The 23,632-nt window shown below is 37.2% G+C and overlaps 2 protein-coding genes across 4 annotated transcripts in view; both read left to right on the forward strand.

The window, feature by feature from the left end:
- zgc:154142 (uncharacterized protein LOC555481 homolog) overlaps window positions 1-13,512 on the forward strand; it is a 49,048-nt gene extending 35,536 nt beyond the window's left edge. Inside the window, exons 13-25 of the mRNA XM_046863379.1 lie at window positions 3,045-3,145; window positions 3,627-3,904; window positions 5,170-5,333; window positions 6,143-6,326; window positions 6,787-7,005; window positions 8,524-8,664; window positions 8,775-8,993; window positions 9,203-9,382; window positions 10,726-10,838; window positions 10,927-11,021; window positions 11,858-12,138; window positions 12,276-12,436; window positions 13,167-13,512. Coding sequence (XP_046719335.1) covers window positions 3,045-3,145; window positions 3,627-3,904; window positions 5,170-5,333; window positions 6,143-6,326; window positions 6,787-7,005; window positions 8,524-8,664; window positions 8,775-8,993; window positions 9,203-9,382; window positions 10,726-10,838; window positions 10,927-11,021; window positions 11,858-12,138; window positions 12,276-12,436; window positions 13,167-13,364 — 2,334 coding nt within the window. The 3' untranslated portion in view covers window positions 13,365-13,512. The remainder of the gene's footprint in view (window positions 1-3,044; window positions 3,146-3,626; window positions 3,905-5,169; window positions 5,334-6,142; window positions 6,327-6,786; window positions 7,006-8,523; window positions 8,665-8,774; window positions 8,994-9,202; window positions 9,383-10,725; window positions 10,839-10,926; window positions 11,022-11,857; window positions 12,139-12,275; window positions 12,437-13,166) is intronic.
- Window positions 13,513-14,732: 1,220 nt separating this feature from the next.
- fam13a (family with sequence similarity 13 member A) overlaps window positions 14,733-23,632 on the forward strand; it is an 86,235-nt gene continuing 77,335 nt past the window's right edge. For 2 of the 3 annotated variants that reach the window (XM_046870423.1, XM_046870433.1), the window contains exons 1-2: window positions 14,733-14,976; window positions 21,937-22,153. In XM_046870423.1, the coding sequence (XP_046726379.1) occupies window positions 14,950-14,976; window positions 21,937-22,153 (244 nt within the window). In that variant the 5' untranslated portion in view covers window positions 14,733-14,949. The remainder of the gene's footprint in view (window positions 14,977-21,936; window positions 22,154-23,632) is intronic. The other variant, XM_046870442.1, reaches the window with a different exon arrangement.

Here is a 23,632-nt window from a genome sequence, read left to right on the forward strand (position 1 = left end):
AACATTTAAAATGCTTTAGTTTGTAAATTTATAACATTAAAAGTCGCTCTCTAGTTCCCACTCTTCTCTGTATTTAGACACACATGTCTTTAGTGGTCTGTAATGTGTCTATAAAGATCATTTAGTAAACAGTATTTATGTTGCTTGTAACAGAGAGGAACGTCTTTAGATTACATATCTAACCCTGATTCCCTGATGGAATGAGATGCCACATTAACAATGCTTTGGGAACACTTCCACATGTCCACGCTCTGAATCACTTGTGTAATCTGTCCAAAGGAAAGCTCTGACCCCAAAAGGTGTGGAAAGGCCAAAGGACTGATAAGAGAAAAGACAAAAGCCCCTTTTCAGAGCGTCCCTTTTATAGGACGTACGGACACAGTTGGTTAAGCTTTTCTGTTTAGGGGCCTTCTATCCTGCCTGCAGCACGACAGGTCATGGGGAAAAAAGGGCACCTTAGGAACATACCCCAGTCTGGGGTAGAGTAAGGCACTGGCAATGCCTAGGGTAAACTCCAGGAGAGATGGGGCCTCGGAAAAGAACCCTAACCCTGAAGGCGTCCAACCCTATTTTGGGTGCCTGCCCAGCAACTGCTCAGCAAGCAGAGCACGATAAGCCACAAAAGCCGACATGTAACCTTTTAGGGTGGAAGGAGACAACCCTGTGACGAACTCACTCTGAAGGAACTCCAACATTGAACTGACTGTTAACTGGGTTAACTGTTAACTATAACTGTTACCAGTTAACTGGGTCCAACTGGTGGCGCTCGCATCACACAGTAAACAGGCACCATTACGTGGCATACGACCTCCTCATGGAGGGATTTCTGTATTGGAGAATGGTCTTCACTACCTCGACAGAGAGACCGACAGCTAAGTGCTGTGCCCCATCAGGGGCCACAGTCTCCATAATTTCGGGTGGGGGTGAACCAAGGTGCCCCCTGCCTGAGATAGAAGATCCCTGCTGCGCCGAATCTCCCAAGTGGGTTGAGAAGAGAAGGTTCAAGAAGGGCTACCAGGTCTGCAAACCATAGATAAGATAGACTCCACCTCAGCGAACTCCCTGGAGCAGTGTGACAGGGGAGAAGGCATACAGGTGCAACCTCTGCCATGCCTGTACCATTGCATCCGGGGTGAGTGAGAGAAAACCAGAGGGGACAGAGCGTATCTCTTGAGATGCTAACAAGTCCACTTGTGCTCTGTAAAACATATCTGCTTTACCACATCTGGGTGGAGCCTTTATTCCCTGGGCCTCAGCTCTTGCCTTCAGAGGGCGTCTCCTTCCTGGTTTAGGTACCCTGGGATATATGTTGCCCCCACAGGAGGATCTGATATGCCAGCCTGTACAGGGGCAAAATCACAGACCCCCCCTGATGGTTGATGTAGTAGGCCACTGATGTGTTGTTTGTACAGATCAATACATGGTGGCCTCTCAAGTCTCAATGCCCGTTTCACAGACCTTCTTACGTGATGACAAGGAGCTCCCAACATGGGGCCCTTAGAAAGAAACTCGGGTTCTCTTCACACTTCTAAGGCCCGTGACCTTCCAGGAGAACCCTCTGTCCCTGAGCCACCACTGGAGGGGTGCAGGAGGCCAAGCAGAACCACGTTGGATGTGGCTGCTATCAGACCTAGCAGTTATTGAAACTGCTTCACAGTGTGTGACTCTCAGGAGGCTATACTCGATCCGAGCAGAAGACAGATGTGCCCGCATAACTGTCAAATCTCACACTACGCATAGATAAGTGGTTCTCTGGAGAAAGCACAATCTTCTTGGTGTTAAGTCTTAACCCCAATTCTTTAAAGTGGGTCAGAATGGCATCTTGATGCCGGACTGCCAAAAGCTCCAATTGAGCTAGTATCAACCAATCATTGATATAGTTCAGAATGCAGATGCCCCGGAGCCTCAGCAGGGCCAAAGCCGCATTCATACACTTTGCGAACTTCCTGTGCGAAGGAAGGATAAATATGTGGAAGTAAGCGTTCTTCAGATCTATCATGACAAACCAGTCCTCAGATATGATTTGAGACATGACCTGCTTGAGGGTGAGCATCTTGAACCTGAGGCTTAATGGTGAGCGCTCAGCTGACGTAGATCCAGGATGAGACGCAACCCCGCATCCTTCTTGGGAACTATGAAGTACCGGCTGTAGAACCCAGACTTTCTGTCTTACGGAGGGACCACCTCGATGGCCTCCTTCCTTAAGAGAGTGTGTACTTGTTGTTCCATGACCAGAGCCTGCTTGGGTCTCACAAAAGTGGGACACACCCCAATGATCTGGGGAGGAAGAGACTCGAACTGAATCAAGTAGTAAGTGGGGCAAGGAGGATCACACAGCCGGTACCTATGTTGCTCTTTATTTTTTATTATATATATACTTTTTTGTTTGTTTTATTATATATTTTGCCACTTACCGTTGACACAGACACACACCGAGTGCTTCCTGAACAAACAGAAGCTATCGTCGCCTCCACTGCATGTGCTTTTATAGCTTCCTGGTTGTGACATCACCCCTCCAGTGATGTTGTGCCTTTCTGTTGGACAGATTACACACGTGATTCAGAGCATAGACACGCGGAAGCGTTTCCAAATCGTTGTTGACGCCGCGAAACGAGTTCCTGAAATGGAATATGAGAGATAGTGAATAAATGATAACGCTTGAAGTGCTATGAGCTGACATATCAGTGCAACAACATTGAACACAAAATTTCTATTGAGGAAGAAATAATGAACAAAGAAAATTATGTTTTGACATGGGTTTAAATCAAACAAAAAAGCTACAAGGCATTTTCACGTGTAGTGAATCAGCCCACTAGACGAAGATATTTCTTATTTTTAACTGCGTTCACCATTAGCCTTCATTATTGAAAAAACATCAATAATTTATTCACCAGGACTAATCACGCATATGAATCATTCGCCTCTAATAGCATCTCACAGCTGTTATAATATAGTTGATGATAGCAGCTCTGCGAATGCAATCTTTTACATTATTTATTATACAGTATATCTGAAAGGCCTTATGTGTCTGGTTTTGTTTATAGGTTTGGCCCGAGTCTTCTCCCACGCCTGCTTTTTCCCACATATGTGGTGGCACTCTGGTCCATAAGAACTGGGTCCTGACTGCTGCACACTGCTTTATCAGGTATTGCTAAGATCCTAATTTAGGCTATTAGAAATCTACTAGCTTTTTTAGTGTAGTGTGTTGGAGTGTACAGCCACCATTTCACCTCAGGCCACTCAGACCTCTCAGTGGCATGTAAAGTTTTCTATATAAATGGACAAAATATAGCTAAAACAAAAACCTAGAAGTTTCACAAATTACAAAAGTTGGTCACTTGCCTAGGTGTTAGCCGAGTTCTTTGTGATCAAAATCTGACAGTATTAGAGCTTTTATTCCGCTAATTTTACTACAGTCATAGTTACTGAGGTGTAATGTTGCTATAACTTTAATTATAGCTAGCTACTTAGCTAAAGCATGGTCCTATATATATATATATATATATATATATATATATATATATATATATATATATATATATATATATATATAAAAACAAGTGTGTGTATATTTCTTCCGTATGTTTTTCCTTATCATATGACATTATTATGAAATTTCTCCTCAGGTATGCAGATCAGCTGCAGAGATGGCAGATGTGCCTGGGCAAACACAACTTGACCCAGCCCGAGCCAGGCGAGCAGTGCTACAGCATTTTAGGCATCTATCGCCATGAGAGCTTCAAGTATCCCACAGTGCCCAGTGTGGAGTTTGACATCGCTCTGGTGCGTCTGGATGGAGAGGTCACCCCTAGCGAGCACATCGACTTCGCCTGCATGCCCTCAGTCGATGAGATGCTTCCAGGAGAAAAGAAATGCTATGCTACAGGCTGGGGAGATGAAACAGGTCAGAGCTTAGGTTTATACTAATGCTACCGTGATGTCACAGCAAATGAGAGTTTGTCTGAACTGATATTTATTTACCAGTGACTAGTCACCATATGATCACAGAGCAGAGTTTAGTTTCTTCTCCAGTTGCTGCATGTGTATATGATTTCTGAAAAGACTACAGTGCCATCTGCAGGTTAGCAAGTATCAATGCATGTCTGCTAATAAATCCTTTTATAGCCGATTGCATCATTTACAAGGGAGGGTAATCTCAGAGTTGGCATGAAGCTCCCTCTGTGAGCTGTGAAATAAAAAGCTGTTTCTGGACATAATCTATAGTCCTCCAAAGTGCAGGGACTGGTACCTTACTTTTGGTGGAAGGTCTTCTGGGTGCTTCCAGGCCCATTAAGAACAAGTCTAATATATTATATTGAGATGACAAATGACAATAGAAGCATAAGTAATTACAACAAAGGCTGTGAAAGTTTTTTCAGTCACAACATTTACACTTTTTATTTGGTGAATTGATTCTTTAGAGCCATGGGCTATTTCATTTAGAATCATGACGAATACAAATTATAGCGAAGTCTAACTAACCATTGTGATACTTCTTCAAGATACTTAATAACTAAATAAATAGGTTTTGTGGCACCCAAACACATGTTAGAAATTGTATAATTTTACTTACTACAATAACAACCACCTGCCAACAAGCTAGCATTGACCCAGCAACCAGTTGCAAGACCATAGCTACCACTTAGCAAAAACGTATAGGTTCCATGTCGAATACCAACCAATCCTACACATTCTCACTCCTAACTCGTCACATATGGACGCATTCTTCAGGATCAAGTGGTGTCACTTTTTGACGCCCTGGGTACTCCTTTTGGCGTAATTTATCGACGAGTTGAGAGTGAGAACGTGTTCTACCGATCACTTAGCAACACCATAGATACCACTTGTAATACCATATCAACCACTTAGCATCAGCATTGGTACCACTTGGAATACCAATACCCTACTGCTAGAGTGTTACTAGGTGGTTGTTATGGTAAATCCAGCCATTTGCTAAAGTAATGGCAGGTGGTTGCTATGGTATTTCAGGTGGTTGTTAAGTGATTGCTAGGTGGTTGTTTTAGCATTCCAACTGGCTGCTATTTATAAGAGATTTAAAATATTTAATATTAATGTTTACTGATTTGAGAAATGTTAGGCCCTTTAGACACACCATACACTCAAGTTGAACAGATGATCCTGTCTAAAACACATTTGTTTTCCCCTTAGGCAACTCTACGAATCCAAAAGCAGCAGAGACTTTGAACCAGGTCGCTCTTCCTGTGGTTCCCTATGATACCTGCAAGCGCATGGACTACTGGTGGTTCCAGGTCAAGCCATCAATGATCTGCTGTGGATTCACTCTCCCTGATGAGCTCAAGTCTGTGTGCCAGGTGCGTATTTTCACTGGAAACTGCAGTAATTGCAGTGTTCGTCTTACATTTTAAAATAGTTCTCTGTAATGCAGTATGTTTTAGAAAAGAAAACATAAATCTCACAATATAGTGACAAATTTAATTAGTACAAATGTAATGATAATTCATATGATAAAATAAAAGATAAAGTGAAAATAATGTAAATAAATATATATATATATATATATATATATATATATATATATATATATATATATATATATATATATATATTTTTTATACACATGCAAATAGAAATAAATATATGTTACATAAAAATAAAAATAATTGCTAAATGGTAGAATAATTAAAGCAATAAAAAAATAAAGAAATTCTGGTTTCTAAAGCTTTTCAAATGTGAAAAGTGGAAATGAAAGCCACATCCATCTGGATTTTAATGCTTTAATAAGTTGATAATTTTTAATATTTCCAGATATGACATGAACTGATCATGCAAGTGAACATGCTGTGTCCGTGTGATATATATATATATATATATATATATATATATATATATATACAAAGTCTATACAATACAATGGGTTTTTTTAACCATTCATAATCTGCTTTATATTATGATAGAATCTGACTCATTAACAAATTCACAAGATGGTCAGAGAGAACCTCGGTGTTGATTTGATGATCCCTTGTATGTTCATCCTTGTTGAATTAACACTTACCGTGCACACTGGGGACTCGTGATACTACACACTGTACACCAGAGACCAGACACACCCTGGAGGTGATTGTTATGTGTACTCTATAAGGTGATTACATGTCTTTCACAGGGAGACTCTGGGGGTCCCCTCGTGTGTCAGGACAACCCCTCAGCCCCCTGGGAAATCCACGGGATCACCAGCTTCGGGCCTATCGGCTGCATCATGAACAAAAAACCCAGTGTGTTCACTCGTTCTTCTGCTTACACTGCCTGGATTGAAAACATGATACGCAAGGATATCTACCACCTCACTGGTACGCTATTTGCATGCTGAACAAATCATTTAAAACCCACTCTAATCTTGTAATTATGTTAGTTAAATTATTCTTGAATAATAAACACATTCATTATATATTCTTATCCATAAACATAATTAAGCTAGCTTAATTAGAAACCCTTTGCTACATTAGGCTCTATGTCTATGATTCTTAGGGGTCTAGAAACAATTGTTATCACTTTAATTGAGTCTATCATGTGTTCATATAAACGAGGTACAGGTTCTAGTGCCCATTATTTCCCAGAATCGTCATTTCAACTAGGTACAAATGCACTCATATGAACATGTGATTTATTGTAGAACTATTTTCAGGGATGCTGTTATAGCAAACTAATCAGCACCATCTAATCAATCAGAAGTCAATCACAAGTTGACAGTTAATACTAATATTTCTAATCCCCCTATATTCTCTTCCCTGCTTTTTAATGTTTTTTCAGTTTCTGGTTGTGGAGGGCTGAAGGACCAGACTGGCACTGCAGGCGTGCTGGCCTCAATGAATCACCCTCAGAGTTATAAAAACGATGTCAAGTGCCACTGGAACATCCGTGTCCCCGCAGGCAAACGTGTGCACCTTCATTTTGAATCGTTCTCACTGGAGGAAAGCCAGTTGTGCCTCAGCGACAGCGTCTCCATCTCAGACCAGCTCAGCTCTATGGGTACGCAGGGTGTCAGAGAATTCAGAATATTAATCTCTTATTAATGCACCAAACAGATTTCTGGGAAATTAAAGACATAAAGTATATATGCAATATAATTAGGAAATATTTAAGGATATGTAGATATCAGAGATAAATAAAAAAAAATAAACTGCTATAAATATACTGCTATAAATATACATTAATTAAGACAGATACAAGTATACTGTAAGCAAGTAATGTAATACAAAATACATATATGAATAAAATATGTTAATTCAAAAAATGAAAAAAAATTGGTATCAAAAAGTCATGAAAACTAATACTAAATCAAAAAACTAAACTAAGTTAACTTAATCACAATACCAGAAAGAAAACTTAAACTAGCAATGCACACCTTTGGCAAGTTTTACAAAAGGCATGGCAAAGTGTTGAATGCTGAATGTTTATAGAAACAAATTACCTGGATGCCTGGATGACTAAATGTTTCTACACTTTTGACAGTTTAGGTATAATATGCAGAAAATAGTGAAAATAGAAAAGACATAATTGTTATTAAAAAAAGCAAATTACTATTTTTGAAAATCAATTTGCTTTTTTAATGACAATTATGTCTTTTCTACTTTCACTATTTTCTGCATATTATACCTAACCTGTCAAAAGTGTGGAAACATTTAGTCATTTATTGTTTTTGAGAGACATATTCATGTTGCTTTTGTTTATCTGCAACAAAGTCCAGGAATCCAGGTAATTTCTTTCTATAAACATATTCAACAGTTTGCCATGCCTCTTGTAAAACTTGCCAAAGGTGTGCATTGCTAGTTAGAGTTTTTTTTCTGGCCTTGTGATCCAGTTCATCCCAGAGCAGTTTAATAGGATTTAGGTGCAGTGACTGGACAGACTGATAAATGATAAATAACACTCCAGCTGACATTTCTGCACTCTATATAATGTTTGCATGGCTTAGGTATATGCTTCAGGTCATTGTCTTGTTGTGTGGTGAATTTGGTTCCAATGAACCACAGTCCAGACAGAATTGCATGGTATTGATGTATGAAATGGGAGCCACGCTGGTTCAGTATTCCTTTCAAACGGAATACGTGTCCTTGCTACAAAACAACCACAAACTTCCACCTCCATGTTTGCATCTGATTGCATCTTCTCTTCTGTTTTTCATCTTACATAAGTTCTTCTGTTAAAGCCAAATAATGCCAGATTTGGATTCACTGACCAAATTCCTTTTACCTAGTTTGATGCAAATAAACAAAAGGAACATGCACGTGTCTCAAAAAGAATAAAAGGTTAGGTGTCTTAAAACTTTTGACAGCTACTGTATATATTCAGATTATGGCCACACCTATAAGTGACTCTGTCATTATAGTCTGACTTTTAAAGATACATTACTATATTGCTAGACTGCAATATAATATAATATCAAGGCTCTAAAAGGAAACAGAAATAGTTAAAAATAAATAATTATATACAGTTAAAAAAAGGGAAATGTGAGATCAGTGTGTACTTGTTTTATTTTTCCATCAGGAACATACTGCAGTACATATCCTCCATCAGATATGGTTTCTGCTAGTGACATGCTGACTATCCGTTTCTCCTCCAATAACCGAGTGGTGGACACAGGCTTCAGCGCCACGTGGAAAGCCATAAACCCGACAGATAACAACAGTAACTCTCTCTCTCAAACTCTCTCAGACTCTCTCTAATGGAAACATTAATGCAATATATTATTCATTATACAATATTAATTCTCCATTGTTGTCTCTGTGTGGATATAGTTGGCTGTGGTGGAGAGTTTACCAGCCAGCAAGGGGAGCTTGTCTCACCAAACTGGCCCAATAACTACCCGAACCAAACTGTCTGCACGTGGAGCATCTCGAGTCCATCAGCTAAGAGTCTCCACATCATCTTCACACACTTTGAGCTGCAAGCCGTTAACATCCTGGGCAAGTGTGTGGACTTTGTGGAGGTTTTTGATGCAGCTGGGAAGTCACAAGGTTAGAGAAGTAGCATGGTCATGAATATATTAACTTGAAACAAAGAATTCATAAAGCATATTTCATTTATTCTGTCCATCTTTATGATTAGATCATAGCTAAATCCAGCACACTAGCTAGAAAATTACTTAGAGCTTAAACTTTATCAATGTTACAGCACCATCTACTGGTTAAAACCTGATCCAAACTTTTTTACTCCACTTATCCAGGTCAGTTCTGTGGATATTCACCGCCCAAGCTGACCGTCGCTGGAGACAAAGTCACTGTGCGTTTCCGCACCAATGAGGCACGCCAAGAGAAAGGTTTCCATGGTTACTGGACCACTGATCCAAGTGTGTTTCCCACACTGCCTCCTCTACCGCCCAACCCGTGGGATGACGTGAAGATTGGCAAGTCACTTTTACATAGTTTTTTACCACAGAGACTGTTGAATCATTTTCTGTAACAGAAGGCCTGACAGTAGATCCAGCTGTAGTTCAAATCTTATAATAATTATAATAAGATTTATAAGGGTTATAATAATTTATTTGTAAAAAATCATGCTATTGGTAACAGCTCTGTTAAGTAAAGAAAAAATAAACTAGTTAATTGTTAGATAGGGTGAAGAGTTTTGTAATGAGATACATTTTCTGTGAGAAGACGTTTATTTATAGATTATGGAAGAGTTCTTAGTGTGTCAGCACTTTGCAATAGTCAGAGTTGAGGCTGAAAATCATTCAGCATGCGAAAGTCTACAGTATAAATGACTTTGCTTAGTAGCAAAAAAAATCTTAGTAACACAAAATGCTTGTTTGTCTTACTAAGTTTAAGAGAGAGATAAAGATCACTTTGACTATAGTTTATAAAGTTATATACAGTATATAACTTAGCTTGTAGATACTATAATGTAACTGAAAACAGGATTAGCTTGTGTTGTGGATTAAAGGTTGCCGATTTATCGTTTTTTTGCTGGATCCATTGGCAAAAATCCTTACCGATAGTTTTTCCAGGTTGTGTTATACAGTATGAGAGTGGCCTCTAGGGGCAAACCACTGAGGCCTGTTTTTTTTATTCATTTTGAATGTAACTGTTTTTATTTATTTGGAGTGTTACTTTTTGTTTTAGTTTAAGTTCATGTTCTTTATTTTGCTCATTATTTATTAATATAATTATATATTTATACATATTTATTTGTTTAGCATGTATTCATGATTCAGCACTGTTTTTTTTTTTTTGTAATAAAGTTCAGAACTATTTTAAATGGAGTGTTATGTTTGTTTGTTTTTATCCAGTATTCATTTAAAAAACAGTTTAATTGGTTGTTTAATCGTTTATCGGCAAGTATGATCCAACTTAGCTATCATTATCGGTAAAATCCAGTCGAGCTCTATTGTGGATGATGTACAGAGTGAAATGTAACTGTAAATGAATAAGAAGTACATTAGTATTTTTTATATATTTGTAGTTTTTGTGGTAAAAAAAAAATAGCAACAGTTTATTTAGGAATTAAACTAAAAATTTAAAAGACAACAAATAGTCATAATTTTCAGGAATGCTTAGGTTTGGTTGAAGATCATGCTTTAGCTTACCAATCTCCAGTCTTTTCTATGAGCTTAAAGTTGTCTCAATTCCAGGTGTCAAAAATATTGCAAGAATTTCTGTATATACAAAATAATTTCTCCACTTACATTGAATTTTTATTTTGTTTATGTTCTTATATGTTCTAAGCTTACAGTATTTTCTCTCCTTGCAGTTTGGCCTGCTGTATGTGGGACTCCTGCAGTGGCTCCAGTTACCCCTGTGATGAGGGTTGTAAATGGAATTGAAGCTAAACCTCATTCCTGGCCATGGCAAGTGTCTATGCAGGTGAGAACAGAAGATGAGAATGAGAGTCTTGTTACTTGTTGTTTAGCTCTCACTTACAATAATGCATGTGTTTGTGTGTCTCCATCAGGCCAAACAGCTTTCTTTTTTGCCTTTCCAACATGTATGTGGTGGCTCATTGATCCATGAGGAATGGGTTCTGACTGCTGCTCACTGTTTCACAAAGTAAACACACACACACACACACACCAACACACACACACACACACACACACACACTTATGTACCGCAAGGTTAACATGACTGGAAGTCTTCTATCTCCACAAATAAAGCTTTGTTTGACATCTAGTGTTATATTTATGTTTATTTATCTATCCATCATTTATCCACCAACCCATCCACTAAAAACCCCATCCATCCATTCATAACGCATATAATCATGACCCATCCATCCATCCATCCATCCATGTTAGTCCGCCTATCCATTTTTTCTTCGACCAAAATATCTGTCCATCTTTGTCAATACATGCATCTATCTATCATTCAACTGATCAATCACCCATCCATCAAATAATCTATCCATTCAGCCTTCCATCTATCTTTCCATTCATTCATCCATTCAGTCTTTACCATCTCAGTCTGCCTATCCATCCATTCTTCAACCAACATATCTGCCCATCTTTGTCCATCCATCCATCCATCCATCCATCCATCCATCCATCCATCCATCCATCCATCACCATGTTAGTCCACCTATCCGTTTTTTCTTCAACCAAAATATCTGTCCATCTTTGTCCATACATGCATCTATCTATCATTCTACTGATCAATCACCCATCCATCAAATAATCTATCCATTCAGCCTTCCATCTATCTTTCCATTCATCCATCCATTCAGTCTTTACCATCTCAGTCTGCCTATCCATCCATTCTTCAACATATCTGCCCATCTTTGTCCATCCATCCATCATCCATCCATCCATCCATCCATCCATCCATCGAAGGGTCCCTTTTTCATTAACTATCCATTCCTCTGAAATCCTTTTCTCTGTCCTCCTCAGACTCTCAGCTCCTACATCCTGGCAGATGTGTTTTGGGAAACATCACATGAACTCCAGTATAGACGGCCCCACAGAGATGTGCATTCCTGTTGTCGCTATCATCTCGCACAAGGATTTCGTCTATCCCCAGATCGATGACCTCTCCAATGACATCGCCCTGGTGCGACTGGCCAAGCCAGTGTCCATGACTCGAGAAATCAGCCCTGTGTGTCTGCCTAAACCTGAGTCCCTGCTGCCTACTGGACATTTCTGCTATGTCACTGGCTGGGGAGATGAGAAAGGTCAGGAAACTTCTCAGAAACTATCAGTACTGCTTTAAAGTAAATTATTGTGTGTTTATTATATTTATTATTGTGCAAAAAAGTCCCAAAACTGACATTTGTGTTAGTAGTTTTAATTTGGTGTGTTTGTCTTCCAGGCAGTATAATTCCTGTAGTGGCTAAAAAGCTGAACCAGGCTCCTCTTCCTATTGTCTCCTATGAGACGTGCAGTAAAATCAGCTACTGGTGGGACAGTGTACGGCCTTCAATGGTCTGCGCAGGCTACGAGTCACCTGATGAGCTCAAATCTGCCTGCCAGGTATGTATATGAGTAACCATGAGGAAGATATGAGTTAATATGATGCACGGCATGTTACTGATTAAAACCTAAACTAATTTTAAATGCTTTACTACTAAAAATGCATTGTGAATTAATAGTTTAAAACGCTGTGGCTACCATATTACAATATATTACATAAGCAAATATTTCCAAATGTTTGGAAATTTCTGCATAAAAAAATAATTTTAAATGAAAAGAAAAAAGAGCAGTTTTTTAGAGCTGTTCTATTTCAGCCCTCTTTCACTCTATCCAAGAAATCCAAGAAATCTTGCACTATCACTGTAGAAATGGTGTAGGCTTCGTAGCAAAGGCACTGATGTAATTCAGTACACGAGGCTGTAAAATACAAACGCTTGACAGTCAGGCTGAGTCTCAAGAAGCCCTGTGCAGTTACATAAGCTCTCACTGTCACTGCAAAATTGTACTGCATTATATAAAACTCTGAACGATGCTTGTTTTTGACTCAGAATAACCATGTGGCCTCGTCTAATTGAACAAGTGGATCCAAATGATGGGCTTTTATTTTAATGAGATTCCACAAAGTCCTTTTTTTTCAGACCATTGCACCATATTTCAGATCTATGCTGTTGGACAAGTACATACTATGTAATAAGTCACACTAGTATGTTAGGTTTGGGTCACAATTTGTAACCTAAATGCAGAGTTTTTTTGCATTGCCCTTTCATTTTTTTATTTCCGCCTTGTTCAGGGTGACTCCGGGGGGCCATTCGTGTGCAAATTAGCTGCCACTGGCTCTCTATGGGAAGTGCATGGTGTTGTAAGCTTCGGTGCTCGTGGCTGCATCAAGGACAAAAAGCCATCAGTGTTCACTCGAGTCTCAGCCTTCAATCCATGGATCGAAGACAACATCAAGCGATACGTCTATGAAAACACTCCAGCTGCTTAAATCTGAGTGAAAACACATAGTTTTGATTTCTTACCTGTATTATGCAATTTGTTTTGCATTGTTCTTGAATACAAGCCCTTACTGGACACTGTAGGGGTGGAACCAAGAACCAGCTTGGAAAAAAAATAAAGATTTTATTAGAATCTCAGTATATTGGTTTATTTCATCAATTAACACATTAGGAGACTTAAATAGAAAGAAGATTAGAAAAGTTGCTAATGTAAAAGTTATACACTTCCTTTTTCCTCACACTCACCCACAAAAGCATCACGTAATAACCAAAAGCATCAACGTTATAATGTATATGATCCAAATAGATGCATCATCAGTATATCAAGTTCCCATTCAATTTAATTCATTTGTATAGCACCTTTCAGAAGGTCCCCTGGTGGTCTAGTGGTTAGGATGCAGCGCTCTCAACACTGCGGCCCAGGTTCGATCCCTATTCTATTGAAATTAATAACGCTAAAGATTCAGCTTGTTTGTTATGTTACAGAGAAACTTCAAACACCGCTGTAATAAAAGTGCTGACACTAGAGACTCCTTCCACAAAGGTTAAATACCCATGTCTACAAAGAAAACAGTGATAGGATTTCAAATCCATTTAGGTGTATGGGTCCTGTGGAAACTCTTACTATAGAAACAATAGCGTATGAATATCAAACTGTGATTTAGTTGGCAGTTGGAACTACTTTTAGAGCTGCTGCAATGGAAAACTATGCAAAACCATCTGGCCTATCAGATGTAAAAATTCAACAGCACTGTGGTAAAGTCCATTTTAAAACAGATATGTTTTTAAATAAGCACAAATGTCAACTTGAAGCTACTGTAAAGGTGATTTTGAAAATGGAAATTGGAAAATTGGACTTTGGATTGGAAGGTCAAAGGTTCAAATCACACCACCGCCACCAAGCTGCCACTGCTGGGCCCTTGAGCAAGGCCCTTAACCCTCCCCTGCTCAGTTGTAAGTCGCTCTGGATAAGAGCGTCTAACAAATGCCATAAATGTAAATTGTTGTAAGTAAACTACGTATAAGTAAACATAATACTAAATATTACTTAATGCCTACAATATAATAGTAGATAGATGTTATTCATAATATAACTCTGCGCTGTAGTATATAATATTTCACCGTGAAAGTGAAAAAGTTAGTGAACCCCTGCTTTACAAATAAATGAGAAGGTGAATGAAGGAAACAAATAAGGGCATGTGTTGCGTCTTCAGCACTTAACCCCCCAGGCAAAGGCACACTAAAAAAGATTCGGCCTGCTGGTCACATGACTTATCTAGCCAGCCAATAGTAGTGCAGAGCTCAGATTTCAGTTCAAGAGGAGGCTCTAATCCATGTAGAGGTTTTAAGAAAAGGAGGCTGATTGAGGGACTCCCCTCTGCCTCTGACTCAATCCAGACTTTGTTGGACTTCCGGACGAGACTACAAATGGACGACGGATGGTCTGAATTCAGAGATCTTGGCTTTGGGCTTTGTTCAGGAATGTTTCTAGGACCTGCGTGAGCAGGAGGAGGGGGTGGATTTAGGGAATTCATCCCTCTTTCTTTAAAGGCACCACAGAGAAGAAGGGAGAGAATGGGGGCAGGAGCACTCACCATCTGTGTAAGTATAAAAAAATGTCAGGCTGAGGCTCCTTTTAAGGCAGAGAGACAAAGCTTTAAAATGTAAGGCATACTTTTAAGGCCAAGAGAGGCTTTTAGGCTTTTATAGAGCAAGATGCGATGGTTTTCTTGAGGGGAAAAAGTTAGTAAAGTGTAATAGGGCTACTCCGGCTACTCGTGTGCATCTGCGTGTCTGTGACTGTGCATGTGTCTGTCTGTGTGGGAGTTTGTGTGAGTGTATTTAAGTATTTGTGTATGCGAGCTTTTCTTGGCTGTCATCCTAGACATGACTTTGGGCAAAGACAGTTTACTGATCAGTTTTTCCCCATAACTTCTGCTCATGAATCCACTAGGACATGCCAGCATTTTGGACTATATCATTTATGAACAAAAAATATTTTTTCCAAAGAAAAAATATTCTGCACATTTTTCGTCCTCCCCTGCTAGTTGTAAATGATGGTCTGTAGATGTAGGAAAAGATAAGAGCATACAATCCAAACATCCAGCCATTGTAAGGAAGTAAGGAAGTTTGGTAGTAAAGCGGTCTCCTTGTAGGTAGCTAAAGCCCGTTATGGAGGCACTATCATGTTCTCTCTAAGCAGCTGTTGCTGATGGTCCTCTGAGATCCAATACACGCTGCAACAGTTGCTCCAGATGAAAAGACGAAAGAGTGAAATTGAGAACATAAGGAGGAAGGATAAGCGTGTTGAGACTTGCTTCCACTTTTGCATACTGGAAAACTATGAGTATTGTCACCATCTGCAAAGAATCCCAAATAAAACAAACCCTTGTATTCAGAGCGTAGTCAGAAAAAAAATGAAGATTGGGAATAAAAGCTTTTCGGAGTCAAGCAGTTAAAACCCAACTGTAGGGTGTGACTTCTTCTGTGGTTTCTTCAGCAATCCGGGGCTTTAAGTTTACTACCATTTGGTCACTATTTACTAAATAAAACTTGAAAATGAAAGTGTGACTGTCTATGCAGAATCGCCCATGAGGTTACAGATTGTCCAAAATCACTGCTTTTGACATTTTCTATAGCTCATGAAATCCCATAATGCACTGCAATAGGTTAATGCTCAAATGCTTGTCAAAATGAGGTCCATAAAAATAACCATGGAGCGTATAAACTGTATTGTATAACTATTAACACAACTGTAATAGCTGTGTTCTAGCTGTCAGGCTGCATCACCTACACATCATTGATTATTTTCAAATAAAATAATTGATGTTTTTAATTTATATATATATATATATATATATATATATATATATATATATATATATATATATATATATATATATATATATATATAATTTTCACGTTGAGAAGTGGTGCCTGCTCGCACTTTGTCAATTTGTTTTTTGAAGTTAATAAGACAAAAATTTCGGGTCCTGGCACTGAGAAACAACAAATCCTAAACTCCATGGGAAAAACATTTAAAATGTATTAAATAACTTTTTACTTTTACTGTTTACATTTACACGGTTATCCTTACAAAAGCTGTTGTGTGAATTCTGTGGTCAGTTGGAAGGAATTGCTTGCTCACATTCTTAGAAATTTACTACAGATTTTCACTCAGTGCAACATTGACATAAAATGTTAAAAAAGCATAGCACCTTGGGAAACTGTGTATGCAAATGCTGTCACAAATATTATAATTATTCTCTTCACTAGACCCATTATTGTGTATTAACACTAACTTAATAGACTAACTGATACAGTGAAACAGTGTTTGAATTGTAATAAATTATGATATGTTTTAACATTATATATTATATATTTTCATCATTATACACTATTTGGAAAGTTTACGGACATGAATTTAGTCTATATTTAGTCCCTACTTGCTGTCCCCACCCTTCTGGGAAGATGTTTTACCAGGTTTTTGTGCTTGTGAAGATTTGCACTCATTCAGCAACAAGGCTGTTAGTAAATCAACTACTGATGTAGGTGAGGTGAGAAGGCCTGTGGTGCAGTCAGTATTTCAATTCATCCCAAAGGTGTTCAGTAGGGTTGAGTTTAGAGCTCTATAGCAGAAGATCATCCACTCCACCTCATGTAAACCATATCATCATGGAGCTGGCTTTGCTGGAACAGGTTTGGGTCTCCAAGTGAAGTGAAGGGAAAATTTCATGCTACAGCATCCAAAGACATTCTGTACAATTGTGTGCCTCCAACTTTGTAGTAACAGTTTGGGGATGATGTAAATATGGCTGGAAAAGTCCCAATACTTTTGTCAATGTAGTGTATTTTTTAATATTTAAAGGACATTTACAGATATTAATCCAAACAGTTATAGCTGCTATATTTATAAATCACTTCAAGGCTTCTCTCCTGGTCTAGTCTAGGCTTAATTCATTTCAATTTTAATTTAATTTGATTAGCACTTTTAAAAATGGACATCGTCCCAAAGAATCTTTACAGGATTAAATTGATTATATATAACGTTTACAATTAAAAAATCAGTCCATATAAATGTATCCCTAATAAAAAACTCCCTAAGATTATATGATGAAGAAATCTTGAGAGGACCCAGATTCACAAGGGAGCCCATCCTTATCTTAGCTGTTTTGAGACAATGTCTAACGTTAAAAGCACAATACAAATAAAAGTGAATTGAATTGAATTGAACTGTAATTATTAATTACAGTCCAAATCTATCTTCAGTTTCTTGAGTTCTCGGCTCAGTAACTTTATGAATCTTTGGACTGTTCATGGGGAACCATCCTCATCTGCAGAAAGTGGTCTCCAATTGAAAAGAACTCCAGAGTTAGGACACCAGAATGGATCAGGGAGATCCAGAAAGAAGAAAGGGACAGGATCACTAGGACCTATGGAGCATGTTTAACTCAACGGAGGGGTGAGGGGCAACAGGGAGAGAGAGAATATGGAAGTACTGTGCAAGTATGGACTCTGGTAAGACTAGCAATCGCAGTATAACTAAAAGAGAGAGCCAAAAGGTAACACAGACATGAGAGAGCTCTGGGATATAAGACAGCCCATCACACCAACATCAACAAACATGAGTGAAAGTGTGAGATGGGGGAGAGAACAGCCCCATCATTAGCAGGGTATGTACATGGATTTGACTTGATCTACAGCTCAATGTATATATGTCATTCTGGAACCATTAACCTTGGAAAAGTGATGTATAACATCATATTTTGATTTAAAAATTAATCAAAGTTTGCAAATAAATATGCCAATTTGCTTAGTATTCAAATAACTCATTAGAGGTGTCTAGTGATTTTTTTATGTACTAAAAGCCAACCATGACTGCAAAAAAAAAAAAAAAAGGAGGGAATATGGTTAAGACATGGTAGTAGCAGTGGTCATCTGTGAGAGTCAGCTCAGTATGAGAGGTCAGGCTTGTCAGGAGCAGCTGGTAAAGAGGTTTGAGTTTTCACAGCAGTTGGGGGAGGAATGGGAAAGCAATTGACACTTCTATTGGAAACAATAGAGAATGTGCCATAAGTAATTGAAGAGCATTGTCAAGGCGATAGCTGGTGAGTGGATAGTTTCCTAGAAGCAACAAAACAGTGGTTTGTGACTTAGTTAGGCATTTTTGAGAACAGTGCAGCAGTGAAAAAAATGTCACCTTAGTGTGCACATATAAAGGAGCATTGCCTAATACATTTTAGTGATTTGTTTTGTTATGCAATACAATATAGAGGATCTTTTTTTAATGAACCCATCTTTCATTTGTAGGTTTAAGCCTAATACCTTGGAATTAATTGACTGAGTGTGGGATAAATGTGGGATTGTTTTCAACTCCAAAGTGGTTGCAGTCATACAAAAATTACCTTCACATTGTGTCACAGAAAGCTCATTATCTGTGCAATCTTTGAGGAGCTGTAGTGTCTAGGTGAAGTGAAGGAGCTTTTCATCAGAGGGCACTTGTGAGGTATCTGCAGACCTGCAATTAGGCTTTCGGCTGGACTTTCAAAATGCCATTAAAAACCCCTCTAGATTTTCCCGAAACTATGACTATTATAACCATTTAAAAAACAGAATAAAACGTCAAAATGTATTTATGTATTTATCAGCTTTCTATAATTAGTAAACAAACTAAAAACCATCAACATATACCTAATAAAAATAAAAAAGCAAAACTTTTTTGATCTTACAAGCACCTGAATGACAAAAAACCCGTTGTGGGGTTACTTAGGAGAGAAAGAAAGATTAGTTTTTACTTCGTTTTTTGCTTTTACTAAGCAATACTTAGTAATATTTCATGTAATACAATATAATCAATAATTAATTATACATTTTTCATTCATTAATGAATTTTTCCATCAATCATGCAACGTTAAGTAGAAACGTAAATAAATCTAGATATGTGGATAAGTAACTGAGGTAAAAAAGCTTTTACAAACCTACTTACTTGTTTTAAAATGGCACATGCAAACTATGATCATCAAATGTAAATCCCAGTTGCTATGGAAACCAGTAGTAATAGTAAGTAAATAGTAAGACCTATGTTATTGGAAATCATATACGCACTAATGAGGCTTCATTACGACTCAAAGTCTGGTAATATTTGCTAGAAATGGACGTGAAGGATGTCTGGAATTATTTCCTGGATATCAAAAACAGACTATTTTACAGTTTGCTCAATCACTGAAGGTTGCATGTGACGTTTTATCACCACAAGTCATATTTATATTCAAATGTATATTTAAACTAGGCTTTTTAAAAGCTGTGTTTTTATTTAAATAGATATAAAGCAGTCTGTATGTGAATTTTTGTCATATGTCAGAGCCGAGACAAAAACAAAGGCAAATGAAATGGAATAATATTTAGATATAAGATTCAGCACTGGGAATCAGTTCAAGTTACACTTTGTGTTCGTTTCTTAGGCATGCTTCTCCCTTTTTTGTCTGGGTTTCCTCCAGGTTTTCTGGTTTCCTTCAACTTGAAAAAAACCTAGCAGTAGGGAATCTGACTCTTTTAACCTGCATCTAAATCTGACTAATGTTTGCACGTGTGTGAGTGCATAGTGCACCATAATGCACAGGTGTACCATTCACGGTACATTGACAGCGGGAAGTTGAGAGCGAGTACAAGAAGTTGAATTTTAAATCTCAGCAAAACTAAGTTTTACACCTTAGCGCTCAACAGCTATGAATATAATAATTGTCAGAATGTATTAGGCAGCATAAATTGCTTATTAAAATAGATGAATAGTCATTTATATAGTGACACTATAGATAATAATATTGTTCAAATCTCTGGAATGCTGACATATTTCCTTATCCATTGTATTTTGTGTAGTAAATGTGTAATGTGGACTGACATGACATCAGTAGTGGACAGTAATGAAGTAAATGTAATTCATTACTGTACTAAAGTAGCTTTTTCTGCGTATCTCTACTTTACTGAAGTATTTCCATTTGAGGAGACTTTTACTGAAATTTCACTACATTTCAAAGTCAAGTATCTGACTTTTTACTCAGCTACATTTTGTGAAATCAGTTTTTTATTTATGGATATTAATGGATAAAAACTTAACTGGTCAAGCACGCAGCAAGCCACCAATCAGGGTCGAGCGCATGCTTTGTTTTGAATTTGTTTTGATTGGCACTTTGTGTATATACTTATCACCAACATACAGTTCAACAGCAAGCAAAACATTTTGAGAGGAATAAATGATGGAAGAAACTCCTGACTCGAACTCGCCACAACACACATGGACTATAGTTGAAAAGATGGTTCTGGGCTCATGATCATTTTAATAGATATCAATCAGGGTTTGACTAATTAAGATCATTTTATTGATAGATTGTTGTGTTGAAAGTAACATCAAAGTATTTTCACATAAACTGAGTAGATTAAGTAAAGAATCTTGTGACAAAAATTATACAATAAAAATTTTGCACTTTTACCAAAGTGAAAGTTTAGTACTTTCTATTGTGCCCCAGATGTTTAGAACAACTTTGCAACGAAAACTTTAATAAAAAAGATCTCATCTTACATTAAATGTCTATTTAAGAATATAAGTGCCGGTTAGAGCTTTATATTAATGCACCTGTTCTTGTTTTTACATTATTATAAATTCTATAGTAAAAATAGTAAAAAATATCTACAACTGATGTTGATGCATGTCAAAGAAAAATGCTCTGGTCATTTGGAAGGAGTATCCAGTATCAGAGAACTTGTGCTTTTAGATTTCTAAGCAACATGACAAGCTTCCTATTTGTCTTGTGTAACATTTGAGAAACAAAATAAAATAGAAGGCAAATCCCATTGCATTAAATTTGACATCAACTAAAAATGCTATTGGAAACTTATTTTAACATTATAAATACATGCATTGAGACGCAATTTATAACTGTCTCGTTGATTATATTTCTATAACACTCCCTACATATAGAAGTAATTATAAGAAAGTATTTGTATACAAAACAAAGTGCATCTATTAGTAATTGTGTGCATTTAAGTGGCAACTTTGTAAGTGTTTGGCTTTTTCTTGCTTCAGTAGTTCTTAACAAAGACTGTTCGGCCCATCATTGTTTATTGTTCTACTTGCATGATCAGTTGGACAGGTCTGTGCTCAGGTGAAATTCCTAAAAGTTCAGGATTCCCCAGACAGAATATCTCCCAAACAGCTTCCACATTCTGTTCATAAAAGCTTAGTCAGCTGTCTTTTCTGTGTCAGAAATCCCTGCTCGCTTTATCTGTCACCTCTTTTTCCTTAAGATAAGTCTTTGCTTGCTTTAGCTGACTCCCATGGCTACAGGTGCACAGCAACCAGAGCCCTGACTGTTCCTGCAGGAACTGGTGCACTTACTTCACTCTCAAAGCCACAGTGCTCTGTTGTGTCATATTAGATACACCGTCACGTCTCAATAGAGGCTCTCAAGAGAGAAAAAAGTGATCAAGAGCTCAGAAATAGCGACGATGTGGTCGAGGGCAGCCGTGCCTGTGGTTGACTTTTCTCCTCTCTTGTGTTTCTCTAAGCACAACAAAACAACCGTGCAGATCAGGATCAGAGAGGACATGAAGAAGATGGTCCAGCTGCCCGTGCTGAAGAATCTGCCAACCTATGCCACAGCTGGAGATAAGAAAGGTCAGGGGGTGTTTGGCGTGAGCCTGATGGAACTGAGCAAATCAGGATCAATGAAAAACGGCATGCCTTCTGTTTTGAGGAGCATGGTGGAGTACCTCATACAGCATGGTGAGTATAGCGGAGAGGAACTAATGAATAACCTTATTTAAAGTATTTGGCATCAAACTATACACAACTACAAAACATAATGAATATGATTCATACATTATATTTAAATATTAAGTGATATGTATAGTGATATTTAGTTCATATTGCTAACAAAATGATAGCAATAAAACAGGGTCCTTTCAAAGGCAGTGAATACAATTGTACATTTTACAATCACATTCATGAAAGTAAAAGTCAAACAGTCGGTTCATATGTTTATTTTGTTACTGGGTTGTTTTAATTACGGTGTGAAACCACTGTGTTTATGCATTATCAGTTTCAGAGTACTTTACTGCCACAATCTTTGAAATAAATGTATTGCATAAGTATAAAAATAAAGGAACAGTGAGAAATATATACCTACAGCATATAAATTCAAATTAAAGCATACACATTTGTCATGTCAATATAACCTAATCGGAACGGCTTCATTTATAACATCTTTTTCTCAATTCTCATTTAAATCTTAAAACAAGCATAGAGTTTATCTTCAAGCAGCACCAGCAACTTACATACAAAAACATACAAACGCAACAACAGCATTATTATTATTATTATTATTTTATTTTATTTTATTTATTTTATTTTTTTCATTATTATTATTTTATTTTATTTTTTATTATTATTATTATTATTATTATTATTTTATTTTATTTTATTTATTTATTATTATTATTATTATTATTATTATTATCACATCATTATTTACATTAATGATAATAATAATAATGATTAATAATAATAATAATAATAATGAGAAGAAGAAGAAATAAGGAAAGGAGATATTAATATTTAAGGTTAATTCAGTTACTCAATCCTTTTAAACAGTCTTCAGATCAGGGACTTGGTTCAGAGATGGAAATCGTGTAAAATCCATTCACCCATTCATTATATATTTTTTCATATATTATATAATGGATGTTGTGTTATATATACAATTACTGGATAAACAATGTACTTTTGAAATAACATGCTGCTGTTTAATATTCTAATACGTCTGTCACGTCCAGCTCCAGCGCTGATCCAGTTGGTTCTGCTTACAGTCCAGATCCAGAACATTACTGTTCTCTCTCTCACCTCATTCACCTGCTTTCTGTGTTTAGTAAACATTGTATAAACATCGTATAAAATTAATACTGTCCAGTTTATTTACTGTTATTAAACTGTGTAATTTTCTATTATAAGATTACAGTAAACTAATTAAGATTATACAACTAATTTCTTGGCGTGTTAAAATAGTTTTTTGCTCATTTCAAGCTCGTTAAGATTTAAAATGGCAAGGATAAAAATATTTGCAAAGAGGATAAAGTTTCTTATTTGGTTTATTGTTATTTTATATATATATATTTACTTGGTAAATGTAATGTTACTCATACATTCATTATATAGTGTATAATATTACTATACTGGAAGTGGTAGCTCAATGAATAAGATGTTGGA

This window comes from Silurus meridionalis, chromosome 2 (assembly GCF_014805685.1).
Source record: "Silurus meridionalis isolate SWU-2019-XX chromosome 2, ASM1480568v1, whole genome shotgun sequence".
Lineage (NCBI taxonomy): Eukaryota > Metazoa > Chordata > Actinopteri > Siluriformes > Siluridae > Silurus > Silurus meridionalis.